This window comes from Microcaecilia unicolor, chromosome 3 (genome assembly GCF_901765095.1).
Source record: "Microcaecilia unicolor chromosome 3, aMicUni1.1, whole genome shotgun sequence".
In the NCBI taxonomy this organism is placed as follows: Eukaryota; Metazoa; Chordata; class Amphibia; order Gymnophiona; family Siphonopidae; genus Microcaecilia; species Microcaecilia unicolor.
Genome location: NC_044033.1, coordinates 456,245,277 through 456,263,232, shown reverse-complemented (window position 1 = coordinate 456,263,232; position 17,956 = coordinate 456,245,277). Strand labels below are relative to the sequence as shown.

Sequence of the window (17,956 nt, the reverse complement as noted above, 5' to 3'; positions counted from 1 at the left end):
ACTTAAGCAATTGCAAATCAACGAGGTTCATGCGGATGAAGTAAAAAACCTCTCTGAAAAAGTTGAAAAAATGAATCTTTTGGAACAAACATTGGTTAAAGAAAGGAACTTTGCTTCTAGACGCATGGAATATCTGGAAAATCAATCTAAGAGACTTAACCTGCGTATTATAAACTTTCCAAAATCACCAATTCTTTCCCCTGTGCAAATGGTTAAGAAATATCTAGTTGATATTTTGGGAATGCCAGAGAATTCATTGCCACCAATTACGAGGGCATATTATATTCAGATAGCTGGGCAAGTTCCAGAAAAATTAAATTCTCAAAGTGCAATGAATTTGACGGCTTTCCTGGAATCTTCTTTGGAGGTGGTCACGCAAAGAACTACTTTGCTGGTGACTTTCGCTCTAGAAATAGATAGAGATGCAGTACTCAGACTTTCCTTAAGACACTTAAATTCTTTGTTTCTGGGTTCAAAAGTAAGGGTTTTCCCAGACTTGTCAAGGGAAACTCAAAAGCGACGTAAGTCATTTCTTGTTATGCGGCCTAGGGTAATAGCTCTGGGAGCAAACTTTCTTTTGAAATTTCCTTGTGTGTGTAGGATTTTATTCCACAATAAGCAATATCAGTTTTTTGAACCTAAACAGTTGGATATTTTCTTAAAAGGCAAAGAGAGTATTATTGTGAAAATTTAGACCCGAATGTAACACTGTATAGCAGCTTGGAATAAGTCAACAAGGCATGGTGCAGTCTTTGATTTGATTTAATAGAATGTTTATAAGTTTGATACTTATAGTTTGATTATTTTTCCTAATTCTTGGATCATTTTCCTCTAATTTGTGGACGATAGAAGTTTTCTTTGTTATTTCCTTATTTCCATTTTTCTTATAATTATGATATTTCATGCATTGTGTATTATTATTCTTGATTGAATACTATGTTCATTAAAATGTTTATAAAAAAAAAAAAGTCCAAGTGCATCACATCTAGCGCTCCTCCCATATCCAACTGTATGGTCACCCAGTCAAAGAAATCAATCAAATTTGTCTGACAAGACCTACTGCTAGTAAAACCATGCCGCTTCAGAACTTGCAGTCCATTTGATTCTAGAAACCTCACAATCCTTTGCTTTAGAAGTATTTCCATTAGTTTACTCACCACTGAGATCAGACTAACAGGCCTGTAGATCCCAGCCTCCTCCTTACTTCCACTCTTGTGCAGAAGGATCACATACACCCTTCTCCAGTCCTCCAAGACCACTCCATACTCTAAAGAAACATTGAAAAGGTCAGACAACAGAGCTTCCAGAACTTCTCCAGTTTCTTTGAGTACCCTCAGGTGTATCCCAAGGAGTGTGCATTTTTCACAAAGAATGCATGACCTCTGCAAAGAATGTATTATTTAGGACAGAGTATGCAATAGTTTACACATGCTCATATTATCAGGAAAGAGTCTGCATTATTGACAACAAATGAAAACATATTTCATGCTTTTTCCTTTTGTTTTCATTTCATATCAACATATCGCCTCACCCTATGCTTGGAACAACCTTCCTGAGCCCTTACGCCAAGCCCCCTCCCTGCCCATCTTCAAGTCTTTGCTTAAAACCCATCTCTTCAATGCTGCATTCGGCACCTAACTCTTACCGTTCACTAAATCCAGACTGCCCCAATTTGACCGCCCCTATCGGACTGTCCGTTCACTTGTCTCTTAGATTGTAAGCTCCTTGAGCAGGGACCCTCCCTCTACGCTGCATAACCCTAGTAGCGCTTTAGAAATGTTAAGTAGTAGTAGTAGTAGTAGTCAAAATTACATGGGTTTTCTCATTGACATTTCCCATGTTGTTTTAAATGAATGCACATCCCTATCTGATACACAGAAGAAAAGAACAGAGTTGGTGAAAAGCAGAAGCTAATGAGAGATACTAGGGCTTTGCCATTGCAAGGTTTTTGTTTTCTTGCAAGGGGGGTGGAATGAAGACAGAGTCTAGCAACAGTGATGCCATTGGTGAACATAACATAATACATGGTCTTATATGCTGCTATAACCTTGCAGTTCAAAGCGACTAACAAAAGAGAAGCTAGGACATAACCCAGGGAATAACATAACCCCCCCCCCAAAACCAAATACTAAAATAATTATGGAATGTTATTCTATACAGATTTCCTGATTAACCAAGTTTCAGTTGTCTTTCTAAAATGCAAATAAGACTGAAGCTTAAGAAAGCTTTGGGGCCTCCTTCCAACCTTCCACCTTGGATCCCAGCATTTATAATATTGGTCCTAGCATTATCCTGGACATAGTAGAGTACAGAGACTGAAAAGTTATCTGCCCTCACTGAATGGAATTAATTATTTTTCTTTTAGGTACTAGAATGAAATGTCACAGTAAAGGTTTAGTTACAGAAACTGTGCACATTGAATTGTATTTCTAAGCAGTTATCGTGTGAAATTTAACTGCGTCTTTGACACAGTAAAGGTTAATCTGTTTCATATATATATTTGACCAGAATCATGAGTGCTAAATGCATTGAATGACTGATGATTGATGGGCTCATTTTCAAAACAGAAAAACATCTAAAAAGTGACGTAAAGCAGCATTTGGACGTCCAAATCGGTATTTTTGAAACTAGCATTAATGTTAACCAAAATTCAGAACTATGAAAATGTCCCAAGATTAAATAACAATAAACACATAAGATGGTAAAACCAAGAAGCAAGGTTCCTCAATATCTTTGAAAAGACCTGCAGACCTGCTTTATATTTTTAGACCAGTTTTATAGAATTTTGGAGTATGATGCAGATAAAGATCATTGGGTTTCATTCTTGGTGCAATGTCTTAAACCTTTAGTGGATCTCTTGTTTTTTTCTTCTCTTGTTTCCAACCAAGGGGAGTAGTTATCAAGGTATGGTAAAAGGCTGGCTTTTATTGCACCTTGATTTAATATGGGAGTCACCAACCTGCAGTTTGTTAGTACCACAGGCTTCTGTCTCCTGTGTTAAAAGAATAAGGTTGCATGTGAGCACAGACAGTATAATTCCATTGCCTCTCCAGCACTGGGCCACCAAGCCACTGATAAACACTCCTGGGCCGCATCTTAAAAGGCCAGCAACCTGACAAAAATATAGTGGCCAGATCTCTCCCCCGAAACTAAACCCCCTTTTGCACCCCTGAAATCGAGGTCCTCCATAGTGTTTCCTCAACCAGAGTTCCCCAACCAGAAATGCCTCCCTATCATAGAACTTCCCCCTCAGAAGTTCCCTCCAGAAGACTCCCCCAAGCTGTGAACCCCTCAAAGCCTACCCCTCCCAGCATCCTGAAGGCCCCCTCATCCTACTTTTAGAAAATCCCAGGTAATTAGTGGTCCAAGCAAGAGCAATCCTCATGCTGTTTGTGACCCCTAGCAGTAGTCTTGCAGTACTACTGAAAGGGTCCTGTTTTCATATAAGCATCCTCTAGTGGTGATATTGTGGTATTACCACTAGAGATCTTGGCTTCCATGGAGCAGGAACGAGTGGGCATTGCTCCCACCCCAGTAGCCACCAGGTATTCCTTGTAAGTATGAGGACTGGGTTTGGGGATGGGTCTTTCACATGGCAGTGCTATCGTGAGGGCCTTGGGCCTGGGGGGAATGTCTTGGGAAGGCTGCCATGTGTCACTTTCCTCATTGGGGGAAGGGTCTGAGGGCCTTGCTACTGGAAATTGATGGGGGGGGGGCAGACTCTGTCAAGGAGGTAGTCTCTAAATACTACTTTCTGTGAAGCTAAAGAGTCTGCATAGAGCAGTTTCTTGTATCACTTTTCTAGATATAACACAACATTTCCTCCTTTTGTTATGCAAAAGGCAAGCATTTAAGTGCCATCTAATTCTTCTCTCTGAGTCATGCTCTCCAATAAATCAAATTACAGGAGAAAGATGTGAGATTTCTTCTGAAGCTATTTGTAATTTGTTTGTCCTTTGTATATTCCCATCTGTCAGTAAAATAGCCAACTGTGGAAAATGTTTTGTCTGCTTGAGAAAAGCCTAATCTCTTTTTGAGGGGTGAAATGTTTTTCATACATCACTCAGTTTCATCTTTATTCAGTTTGTAAAGTGCAGCCCTCCCTCCAGTGTATGTTAAGACATGTTGACTTTGCTAAAAGTATACCAATGCTTTGTTATAAGCTCCACCTATTACAGTATTTTTATAATTCAACAATTAGGGCCCTATTTACTAAGCATCAATAACCTCTTATTCAACAAAGAATGCTATAACAGCTTTTATTGCAGTCAGTAATGTAGCTGAAAACGGTAACGGAATTCAAACATGCGTGGGATAAACATAAAGGAATCCTGTTCGGAAGGAAGGGATCCTCAGGAGCTTAGCGGAGATTGGACGGCAGAGGCAGGGCTGATGGTTGGGAGGCGGGGTTAGTGCTGGGCAGACTTATACGGTCTGTGCCCTGGAAAAGACAGATACAAATCAAGGGGCTGGTGGTTGGGAAGCGGGGCTAGTGCTGGGCAGACTTATATGGTCTGTGCCCTGAAAAAGACAGATACAAATCAAGCTAAGGTATACACAAAAAGTAGCACATATGAGTTATCTTGTTGGGCAGACTGGATGGATCGTGCAGGTCTTTTTCTGCTGTCATCTACTATGTTACTATGTTAATGCTTAAGCTCGCCCTGGCTCGCTGACTCAGGACTCTAACCTTACTAATTGACTTTCTGATCCTCCTTTTTTGGCATACAAATGGAGGAGTAGCCTAGTGGTTAGTTCAGTTGGCTTTGATCCTGGGGAACTGAGTTCAATTCCCACTACAGCTCCTTGTGACTCTGGGTAAGTTACTTAACTCTCCATTGCCCCTGGTACAAAATAAGTATCTGAATATATGTAAACCACTTTGAATGTAGTTGCAAAAAAAACCTCAGAAAGGTGGTATATCAAGCCCCCATTTCCCTTCATTATAGATATCCTGAAACCCCAGTCTGGCCAGGTGGTCCCTGAGTTGAAAACCACTGCCTCATACCACTAAGCAAGGGTTACCTACAGATTTAGAGGTTAATTTTCACACTACCCACATTGCTGCAAAGTCCATGGTACTTTTTATGTATGAAGTTTGTGACAGTTATAAAAGAGATATGCTCATACTTTCAATTTATAAACTGTTGAAGGAAAACATACTTACAGATATTTGCATCTCTTTTTACTGCAGGTACTTTTTACAACCAAAACAATGTGAGTGGTTGGTAAAATTGGAGGACATAATATTAATAGATTATTGTATTTTCAAATCTACATAATTTTTAATGAAAATAGTATGTGCAAGAAAAACAAGTGATGCTATCTGCAGTTACTTTACACCTGTGACAGATTTCAAAGTGAAAGTATTCATGTACCTGCAGTTTAAATATTGGTACAAAATCCATGGGTTAAAAATAATAACAGTCTCTGTCCAATTCAGACAATCTGAAAATTGCCCCCAAAATAGATTCTCTTCAGAATAGCCTTTCCCATGAGTAACCTGACACTGATAAATGTGACATTACTTTACAGCAATACACATCTACTGACTGAATTGTGACACATATAAAAATAAAATGTACTGGGTTAGTAAAGACATAGGCTTTGGAATTTTAATATTCTACCATTCATATAGAAAAATTGTTTAAAGAACTCATGTACTTTTTTGCTTATTATGTTTATTAATGTAACATAATTTCTTTTTCTTTAGTATTTCTTACGCATTATTAAAAATTAAAAATAGATGCTTATTTGCTGCATTGGAACATTGCTGTTATATTATTCAATAGGTATTTATATTATAATGTAAAAATAATTACTGGAATTTTACAATAAAAATTGTAACATCAAGGTATTTGCTAATATGTTATAATAATAATAACTGTTAAAAGATAATAGCCTACATAGGATTTTAGTGCAATCAGAATATAATAAGTGAGGATGATGATGAACATTTGAATACTTAAATATTTACCTTACATTTAAACTAACTCTGGAAGTATTTTACAAACATGTCAACTTAGGAAATCTGCCTTAGTAACAAGTTTTCTTTGGTCTTTTATTTTCAATCCATCACAAATTTGACCACCATAAACCACAGGATGCTGAAAAATCATACATTTTTGTGGACCACTTTAAAGGATCTATTTACTAAATAGTGCTAGGGTTAATGCTGACCTTAACATGCATTATCAGCATTAGCAGTCCCTGGTAAATGAGTATATTAGTCTGCATTTGCCACATTAACGTATTTTTGTGCAGGAACAGAAAATCGCTTAAGCGCATTCTGTAACTGCAAGGATCTATATATAGAATATGCTAGGCCAGAGATATGCATGCTATTAAAGGTGCTATATATAGAATAAGTATATCTTCTCTCTGCGCAGCAAAAATCACCGATTTCCATGCGGTATATACAATCTGCCCAGAATTGACAAATTGCGTCAACGTACATCAAAGTTGTGATGCCATGACATCATAGCTGCGGGGACATTTCTCCAAGATGTCACAAAGGAGGAAAAGAATGCCTAATTTCAGCCCCCAGGATTTCACACTATTGGCATGTGTGTTGCTCAGGAAGGAGGAACGGTACTTTGTTGTAACTGGGAGAAGGAGGGCATACTTGAGATACCAGTGAAGCTGGGAGAGGCTGATGGTGGTATATAATGCAGAGGCCCAGATCCTCAGGATGTAAGTATATTACATAGCATCCACAAGTTATGTTTTTGATTGTAGTACTTCACTTTCTCCCCTGTTAAAAATTAAGTATTTGTCCCAGCAAACTATAGTCTGGAAATGACTCATATTTATTTTTTGTTACATTTGTACCCCGCACTTTCCCACTCATGGTAGGCTCAATGCGGCTTACATGGGGCAATGGAGGGTTAAGTGACTTGCCCAGGGTCACAAGGAGCTGCCTGTGCCTGAAGTGGGAATTGAACTCAGTTCCTCAGGACCAAAGTCCACCACCCTAACCACTAGGCCACTCCTCCACTATTATCCCTATTATTCATGTCAAAATTCCACAGAACCAATGGCATACTTAAAATTCCAAATTCTGTTTAGTACAGTAGTACCCCACCCATCATTCATCCAGATATTTTGGGAGAAAATGTCATCACAAACTTAGTCATCAGACCTTAATCCTTAAACATCCCTGTGCAATATTGTACTAAAGCAATAAGATCGTAATAGCTTTTTCTCAAGAAGGACAAGGCAAGTGCTCTGCCACTTCCATTTTGAGTAACACAGCCTAGGGCAATGTCAAAGGCTGCTTTAGGGGGAGGAATTGAGCAAAACATATGTGGCTTGGAGGGGGGGGCATGCTCCCCAGATGGGATTTGAGACCAGATACCCCAGAGGGGCAAGGCAAGAGCTCTAACCACTCTTTCACTTTTGTCCTTAAGCAACAGAGCCTCAGCCAATGTCAAAAGCTGCTGCGAGGGAGGGGGAATTGAGCAAAACATGTGTGGCTTGGTGGGGGGCATGCTCCACTGATGGGATTTGAACTGTAGTACTGAGAAGCAACGTGGAAAATGCTGGCAACCTAGGGGGGGGGGGGGCAGTTAGGTGAAACAACTGTATGCCAAATTTGTTTATTACCTGCCACTCATCCTCCCTCTCCCTTGCCCCCTTGCCTCCATACAGATGGAGGACCTCTGTAATAGGACCTGCTACCTGCGGCAACATGAGCCTGACTTTCTCCAGAGGGTGCAGGCTGAGCTAGATACTGCGGCAGATGAGTGAAACTCTAGTCTGTGATGACCCTCTCTACCTCCTCATAGTAACATAGTAACATAGTAGATGACGGCAGAAAAAGACCTGCACAGTCCATCCAGTCTGTCCAACAAGATAACTCATATTTGCTGCTTTTTGTGTATACCCTACTTTGATTTGTACCTGAGCTCTTCAGGGCACAGACCGTATAAGTCTGCCCAGCACTATCCTCACCTCCCAACCACCATATTTTTTTATTTTCATCTTTTATTTTTCTATGATTTTCTCAGAGGTTTGCTGGAGAGTATATCAGTTTTTGATCTTGGTCTTTTTAAAGACTATCTGGCAATATATGTAGCTATTTTGTTCCATTGCCTGGACAAACGGTTGTGAGACTCCTGAGGCACTTTGGGCCGAAACACGGTGCCATGTGGAGTCTTTTATGTAACAACGTTAAATTATTACCATATCTCCAGCAAGCCTACACACAGATAGATATAGGTATCTATTATCTATAGTTATCATTATATATTTACAATTAATATAATCAAGAACAAACATAGAGCTTCTTTTGCAAAGTCGCGCTATCTATTCCTGTGTGGCAAATGAGAGGAAGCCCATAGGAATTGAATGGGCTCATTTGCCGCACTGAGAATCGATAAAAGAGGCTTTGAAATAGGAAACATCATAGAGAAAAAAAAGGTACAAATTACCAAAGATTATATGATAAACTCCAAAATTGAGTTAGCAATAAATAAACAAGGAATCAAATTTGCACAATCATATTATAAACCACAAAATTTGGGATTATCCAAGATACAAACAAGGATACAATTTGCCAAAACATTATAATACCTTCACTAAAATAAAAAAAAAATAATAATAATAATTAAATAAAGCTGAACATTTAACAAATGACCCGAATGAGAAGTTCATATCTCTGCTGCCAGAATTCATTCAACTGACCTGGGTCATAGAATACGAATTTATGTCCACCTATCTTAACTTTGCATCAACAAGGATGGGACGACTTCCCTATGAAGAAAGACTAAGGAGGCCAGGGCTATTCAGCTTGGAGAAGAGACGGCTGAGGGGAGACATGATAGAGGTATATAAAATAATGAGTGGAGTGGAACAGGTGGATGTGAAGCGTCTGTTCACGCTTTCCAAAAATACTAGGAGTAGGAGGCATGCGATTAAATTACAGTGTAGTAAATTTAAAACAAATCGGAGAAACTTTTTCTTCACCCAACGTGTAATTAAACTCTGGAATTCATTGCCGGAGAATGTGGTGAAGGCGGTTAGCTTAGCAGAGTTTAAAAAGGGGTTGGACGGTTTCCTAAAGGACAAGTCCATAAACCGCTACTAAACGGACTTGGAAAAATCCAAAATTCCAGGAATAACATGTATAGAATGTTTGTACATTTGGGAAGCTTGCCAGGTGCCCTTGGCCTGGATTGGCCGCTGTCGTGGACAAGATGCTGGGCTCGATGGACCCTTGGTCTTTTCCAGTATGGCATTACTTATGTACTTATGTAAGGTCTTCCTGCAATATTTCACAGTCCACATGTGTTTTAACAATCTTGAATAGTTTTGTGTTATCTGCAAATTTAATCACGTCACTCATCATTCCAATTTCCATATCATTTATAAATATGTTAAATAGCACCGGTCCCAGTACAGATTCCTGTGACACTCCACAGTTCACCCTCCTCCATTGAGAGAAATGACCATTTAACCCTACCCTCTGTTTTCTGTCCAATAACCAATTCTTAGTCCATAACAGAACCTTGTCTCCTATCCCATGACTTTTTCATTTTCTCAGGAGTCTCTCATGCGGAACTTTATCAAAAGCTTTCCGAAAATCTAGATACACTACATCAATATCAATGTGGCAGATGACTGAAAACATATATAGTGATGAAGAACCACACATACCTCCATCAGAACTGGAGGTTCAAAGGTCATAAACCTTTGTTTAATGGGTACAAGAGCAAAACAAATTGTTTATTTTGAATTGTTCAAATTGTGGTAAATTTTCTTTTTGGGCTACATTCACATTCTTCTGTTGAATGTGTTGCTTTGTGGATGCTTGGTTTCTCAAGCAGAGACAGACACAAGGTTGTCTAGTTGTTTGAATAACAGTGATGTCAGCACTTTTCAGTAAGCTATTTTATTTTAGAGCTTGTGTCCATTTGAGGGAAATGATTTTAATTTTATTGACTTATAAAATTTAGTTGTAGAGGTTAGATTCAACTAAGTTGTAAAGATTTATCCATAGTGTAATAAACATGTGAAGTTTATATGGGTGGCCTGTCTTTTCTTCTCAAAGCCTATGACTGCTCTATCTGATATGAAGGTTCCAGGCCTACTACAGCAGATTTTTGAGCACTGCAAAAATTGGAAGAGAGAAAGGGCTAATGGGTGCTTTCATGATGTCTTGTCACATGCATATGTGACCCACAAGACTAGCAATTGGATTGTCATGTGGAAGACATATCTATGTACTGTACGGCTGAAGGCTATGTTCTTGTTTTTTGGGGGGTGGGGGTGGTAGCCAAATGAGGTTTAGGGTTATTACAAAGAAAGGAACAGTGGAGCTGAAAATAAACATATTAACTGAATTGACATGGAAGACATATATATAACTCAAGCCGAAAGCCTGCAATATCAAAGGAAACATTCTCATATTGAAACACTGCCAACAATGACAATACCATGAAGTGGTGAACCAGAGACAAAAAAGGTACAAATCTCTCACAGAGTTTTCTGTTGACCAGGGAGAGTAGTGTAAATCAATCCACGAAGTTTCCGAGTGTATGAGCTATTTCTAGGTAGCATATAGGAAATGAGTGTGAATCATAAATGCTATTCTATTGTGTGAACTCAATAGGCAATTGTGTGCCAAGAACAAATCACTTACAAACGGAGACTGTCTTTTGACCATCACATTGAAGTGATTAACAATGCAAGACTGAATGGGGTGCAGTAGCTCCCACAATGCAGGCATCAAGTGTAAGACAAAACAGACAAAGTAATAGGAACATATTGGCCATATCTTTGTATTTCTATTTCATATCATTTCATTCCATTTGTATATCGCCCTTATCAGAGCGGTGAACAACTCAACTTATACATAATAAAACATATAAAGAATACAAGGCAAAATAATACAGATTCATCTAAAACAAAACAACAAAACAGATTAGCATAACATGTCCACTGGCTGTCCGGATCACTGTATAGCTTGCGCCAACAAATGCTGTTTCAGCAATTTCTTAAACAAACTTGAATGTTTCTGTGTCCTCATAGGTCCAGGTAATATGCTCCACTCCTTAGGACCAGCAAGAGAAATGATACGCTTCCTGGTACCTTCTAATCGGAACAGCTGGTAATATGGAACTATCAACAAACAAGTATTGTCTGAACGAAGCTCCCACTTCGGTTTATATAGCCAGTGCATTTTTTCTAGTGAAAAAGGTGCCAGTACTCAAATGCCAGGCCACCTTTCAGGGGTGGGGTGATCACTAAGAGACCCACCCCACAATAACCAGGCCCCCTGCAACCAGTCACAGAATCTATGACAAGGTTGAATTGGTGTGTAGAGCCTGAAATCTTTCATTAAAATGTGGGGACCATGGGTCAATTTTATCAGACAATGGAAAAGGTGCCAGTACTCAGTACCCCCAAGTACCCCCTCAAAAAAAGCCCTGAATTTAGCTGAAGACAATGTAATAGGTACTGAGACGAGTCATGATGTACATGATGGTGAACTATCATCAGCAATTAATATCTAATTCTATCTTGCATAGACAACCAATTCAATTTCCTAAAGCTAGGAGTGACATGATCATACTTTGAAAGGCCATATAACAGGCACACAGTTGAATTCATCACTACCTGCAGTGTATGTATGCATATTGCAGGCAAATTCACATAACATACACTTCAGTAGACTAAACCTGTCAAAACTAAACTCTGGAACACCCTGTAAAAATCATTCTGGGAAATCAGTGGGCGTAATATACAAAGTTGGCAAAATTTGTGAAATGATTTTTTTTTTTACCACAGAACAAATCTGATGGGAAAAAGACAATGCATCATCATACAATACACCTAAGTTCTTCACAACGGGAGAGACAGGAATCACAACATCAGAAATTACAATCTCAGAAGAAAAAGAAAGCTGTTGTTCAGCATTTACCAACAAAATGTCTGCTTTAGACATATTAAGAGACAGACAATTTGGAGACATCCAATCATTAATCCCTTCTAAAATTGCTTGCAGTCGAGTACCAACTACAGGCACCGGTTCTTTCAACAGGATGAAAAATTGGATGTTACTATTGATGGAAATCTTACCCTTGATTGCCATGTGAAAAATGTTACAAAGAAAATGTTTTATGCAATGTGGAAGCTTAAAAGAGTGAAACCTTTTTTCCCAAGGGAGATATTCCACAAGCTGGTGCAATCATTGGTACTGAGCCATCTGGATTACTGCAATTCCAATTACGCAGGATGCAAAGTGCAAACCATTAAGAAACTCCAGACTGACCAGAACATATTTGGAAAGACGAAATATGAAAGCGCCAAACCTCTTAAAGAAAAAATTACATTAGCTCCCATTAAAAGATCGAATTGCATTCAAAATCTGCACCTTAACTCATAAAATCATTCATGGAGAGGCCCCACTGTATATGTCAGACCTAATTGACTTACCAACACGAAATACCAAAAGTTCATCACGTACTTTCCTAAACCTCCACTTCCCCAATTGCAGAGGTCTTAAATACAAATCAATACATGTATCTAGCTTCGCCTACCTCTGCACACAATTATGAAATAAACTACCGAATACTATAAAAACTACGCATGACTTGACAACCTTCTGGAAGTTACTGAAGACGTACCTATTCAAAGAGACTTACACAAAGAATACTCCTTAATGACTTGTTTCCTAATCTATACCAGAACCAACCAATATTGATCCCTTCTGATTTGATTATTTTATCATATTATCATTATTGAACATTACATTTTTTCCTACTCTCACTTGTATGTTATGTATTATCATTTTATTTACCCTACCTACCTGTTATTCTTGTACATTAATTGTAACAATATGCTGAACCTCTTACTCTGTTAATGGTGATGCCATTGCTATATAATGTAAGCCACATTGAGCCTGCAAATAGGTGGGAAAATGTGGGATACAAATGCATCAAATAAATAAATATATGTAGTATGCCACTCCAAGATCCTTCAGGACCTTACCAACTGGGGTCAAATATAAATTAAACAACAACCCAGACACAGCAGAGCCTGCTGCACGACTAATATTTTGCCAGTGTTGCTATGCTCATATTAGCCCTCTCCTCAAGTCACTTCACTGGCTCCCTATCCATTTCCACATACAGTTCAAACTCCTCTTATTGACTTATAAAAGCATTCACTCTGCAGCTCCTCAGTACTTCTCCACTCTCATCTCTCCCTACACTCCTCCCCGGGAACTCCGTTCACTGGGTAAATGTCTCTTATCTGCACCCTTCTCCTCCACCGCTAACTCCAGACTCCGTTCCTTTTATCTTGCTGCACCATATGCCTGGAATAGACTTCCTGAGCTGGTACGTCAAGCTCCACATCTTGCCGTCTTCAAATCTAAGCTAAAAGCCCACCTTTTTGATGCTGCTTTTAACTCCTAACCCTTATGCACTTGTTCAGAACCCTTATTTTATCATCCTCACTTTAATATTCCCTTATCTCTTATTTGTCCTGTTTGTCTGTCCTAATTAGATTGTAAGCTCTGTGGAGCAGGGACTTTCTCTTCATGTTCAAGTGTACAGTGCTGCGTACGTCTAGTAGCAATATAGAAATTATAAGTAGTAGTAGTAGAGCCTTGTGGCACTCCACAAGTCACAGTTGTCACAGTACCCAATTCTTTACCCACCCATACTTGCATTCTCCTGTCAGCTAAATATAACTTGAACCACATCAATACCAATCCTGCAATGCCACAGGCCATCAAACGTTCCAGCAGTATTCTATGGTTGAGGGTATCAAAGGCAGCAGATACATCTAAAAAAGCCATCAAACAGCTAACCTTTTTATCCAACAACTGTTGCACTTCATCCAATGTTGTTGCCATCAAACCTTCAGTACTGTGTGCACCACGAAATCCATACTGAAATGGATCGTCATTTCTCCTTCACCAAATGATCCTCCAATTGATGTAAACCACTCACTCAGTAATCTTAGCCAACGTGGACAAAGAAGCTACTGGATGATAACTACTGAGCATAGTAGCTCCTAATGCGAGGTTCTTAACTCTAGGTGTAGTGGTTGCAACTTTGAAAGCAGGTTGAACCAACCCACTATCCAAAGATTTGTTCACTATTTCTGACAACACTAGGTAATCAATAGAAATAGAATATAATAAAACATAGAAAAGAAAATAAGATGATACCTTTTTTATTAGACTAACAATACTACTACTACTACTTAACATTTCTAGAGCGCTACTAGGGTTACGCAGCGCTGCACAAATTAACAAATAAGGACAGTCCCAATACATTTTTTTGATTAGCTTTCGAAGGTAGCCCTTGTTTGTCAGATCAGAAATAAGCAAAAGTTGATAAATAACAGTATACAGTATATAAGTGAAACATCAAAGCATTTCAGTGACAGTCTAACAGGATGGTGGTGGTGGTGGTGGTGGTGGTGGTGGGGGGGGGGGGGGTTAGGTGAGAGACAGAGAGGGCCGGGTGGATGAGGGACAGGGAGATATATGCATGATGATAAGAGGGTGACAAAGCAGTAGAATTTCATGGTTTAAAATGGGCTAGAAAACCCAGATCTTTGTTAAGTCCTGTCTGGTGGGTGTCAAATATTTAATCATTCTGACTTCAAAGGTCTTACATTCCTGTATTGTTTTAAAGTTACCTTTTAGTATTCTCACCATAAAATCATTGGTACAATGTTCTGGCTTTGTAAAGTGCTGCCCTGCAGAAGTGACATCCTGATTGGTACTGGCATTTTTCATATGATGTCTATGTAAATTAAATCTCTTCTTTAGCATCTGGCTTGTTTCTCCAATATAGCACCCTTCATCACATTTTTTTACACTGAATAATGTATACCACATTGGGAGATGAGCATGTGAAGGATTCCTTTATGTTGAATATTTTTCCTTTGTGAATGACTGTGGGATTCTGTGAAATGTTTTGGCATAGTTTACAGCTGGATATATTGCAAGGATATGTGCAGCTCTCTTCTTTTTGAGTCTGTGTTGGGAGCTTCTCACTAGCTTGTGTTTTAAGTTAGGTAGCTGTTGGAAGGCCAGCACTGGTGGGAATGGGAATATCTCTTTCAGTAATTCATTCTCCTGGAATAGTGGTTGTAGATTCTTTATGATTCTTCTCAATTTTTCCAGCTCTGGGTTGTATGTCATTAAAAGGGGGATTTTCTGTGTGTGGCTTTCTTTTCCTTGTACTGTAGCAGATTTTCTCCTGGGTGATTTGAGGGAGGAAGCAATATTCTTGGAGATTATTTTGGGGTTGTAGCCTTTTTTTTAAAGGATCTGGGTCAGAGGAGATACAGTGATATCTTGTGGCTTGGCTGTGAATAACGGATTTATTTTGTATGTGAAGGGTAGAAGCTGAAGCTGTGGAGGTAGCTGCATTTGTCTATGAGTTTCTTGTATATGGGTGTTTGTATATAGCCATTGCTGATTGAAACTGTGGTGTCCAAAAAATTGACTTTTTCTGTGGAGTAGTCAATTTTGAATCTGATTGTAGGATGGTATGTATTGAACACCACAGTTTCAATCAGCTTCCACCATTCACATACAAAAAAAATTCATTATTCACAGCCAAGTCACAAGATACCATCGTATCTGCTCTTTGGGGGAGTAGCTGCTCCCCCCCACCCAACTTATGCCTCTGGTATAGTAGGGATGGGGAAAATAATGTAGGGATGGGTAGGGGATGGGCAATATTTTCATTACCATATCATTGTCTACTATAGAGGTTTAACTCTTACAAATGAAGGGTGGATGTATGAGGAAAATGTTTTGAGGACTTCTCAATATTTTTTTTAAATCTTAGATCCTGGTACCCAGATAACTAACCAAGCAAAGATGCCTTCTTAGCTATCCAGAACATAAGAGTAGCCATACTGGGTCAGACCAATGGTCCATCTAGCCCAGTATCCTGTTTACAACAGTGGCAAAGTGTAGAAAAATGCTGTCACTTGCGCTCAGTGAAATACAGGCCAAGGGCTCAGGCTTAGAGCTAAGAGCTAGACCTCAAAAAATCATAAGACATTTCACTGTAGTAAAAGCTGAATGAGGTAATTGAGAGCAGACAGAGGGAGGGAGAATCTGCTCAATAAACAAGAGATGGACTGGCACTAGCAAGAAAGTCACAGGCAAGGATGTTTTGGCTAGTGGAAGATAGCAGTGGGTCAGATGCAAGTAGGGTGAGAACATCCAAGGGGGGCTGGAGGAAGGCTTGGGAATGTGTAAGAATCAATGCTATCAACTGATAATATGAACCTGGGGACATGTGAAATCATTGCATTCCACGATGTTGACATTTAGAAGGTACTGGCTGATAACAGGTCAAGATGGCCAGTGAGAAAGTGAGTGTCCATAGGAATGAATGGTACAAGACATGTATAAAAAGGCAGTCTGCTAGGGTATAGGGGCGGAAGGCAGAAGAGAGAAGACTGATGGCACCTGCTGTGTGTCGTGGAGCGCTGTTCCATCATGTTCCAGATATGAATGCCTAATTACCTGTACTGCCTTTGGTAAGATACTAATAAACTGTGTTCTTATATCCACTGAATCCCGGGTGTCCTTCTGATTATGGAGTCTGTTAGTGCTCAGACTGTGTAAAACAGTCTGGGAAGATACGAGGTCAGAGTAATTAATCATATAGAGGGAACATGCTATTCTGTAAACAGTTTTCCAAGTTGCACGCTATTTATAGAATAGCGCTTAGAGCCGATTTCCATGCCAAACTTTGGGCATGAGGATTTGCACCAACTGAAACCTGGTGTAAATCTTATTGCATAAGTTAGGTGTAGGTCCCCTGAATTCTATAATACTGTGCACATCTTTAGTGAATGCCCCTGACTCGCTCCTGCCCCTCCTATGGCCATGCTCCATTTTGAGTTGCACACTAAAAGATTTGCATATGGATCTTTATAGAATAGTGCTTAGCAAGATGCATGTGCATTTCCTAATTAGAGTCAATTAACCTCAATAATTGGTTGTTAGCATCGTTAATTAATGGCTCATTACTCAAGACGTGCGTGCATCATATATAGAACCCAGGGGCTAGAATATGTGTTTGGGATGGAAATGCAAAACCAGTTATAATCTGACATGTACAACGGAGCTGAAATGGCAGATTGGTGAAGAAATACACCCAGTTATAAGATAGCGCCTAAGTGTAACCACATGCAACTACAAAGGAAATACTGGGGCATTGATAGGTCAGGGGTGTTCTGGAAACTTGTGTGCAGTATTATAGAATACTGAGGATATGCACCCAACTTGCATGCCAGGATTTACACCTGGTTTCAGTTGGTAGACGTCCTCGTGCCCAAAGCTGGGTGTGGAATTCAGCGACCAACAATATTCTATAAGAAGGGCTTTTCCTGGCGAGTCCTTTATAGAATAGTGATGGGTGTCAATTTTTTTGGCACCCATATTTGGGAACCATTTACTGAATCCATCCCTTTATTTCTGGAGTAGTCACATAGGTGTAAACATATATTTTTAATGGTGCACATTATAAACATAGCACCACTGAATATGTGTCTAATCTAGGTGTACATCTTGGCTGTCTTAGTGGACATCTCATTTGAAAACTGACCTCAATGTAGATCTGTGTATTCTACTACATTTGCATGGGCATTCATACTCACTGGAACTATCATTTTAGCACAATTCCTTTTAGATTCTAGTGAACAGTATATGTTATGTGATATTAATACAATTTCAATCCATTCCTTTATCTATATATTCTTTTTATTGAACCTGTTATCTGCTATTCAGCTATAACCTTTTTAGGATTTTTAATATATAGCAAATCCCATTTCTTATGCTTCTTTTTAACATACGAGGACAATTGTATTTGAAAGGAACTGATTAAGAAAATGTCATGCAGTGAGATAATGCTTTTTTCAAAAATGTGTAGAATTATTCTTCTGTATTTAATGTCAAAGTGAGGAA

At 39.1% G+C, this 17,956-nt stretch overlaps 1 protein-coding gene across 1 annotated transcript in view; it reads right to left on the bottom strand.

Moving 5' to 3' along the window:
• Positions 1-17,956, bottom strand: part of LOC115464802 — a gene marked incomplete at its 5' end in the record, with an annotated part of 53,600 nt that overhangs the window by 16,903 nt on the left and 18,741 nt on the right. Inside the window, one exon of the mRNA XM_030195162.1 lies at positions 1,158-1,382. Within this exon, the coding sequence (XP_030051022.1) occupies positions 1,158-1,382 (225 nt within the window). The remainder of the gene's footprint in view (positions 1-1,157; positions 1,383-17,956) is intronic.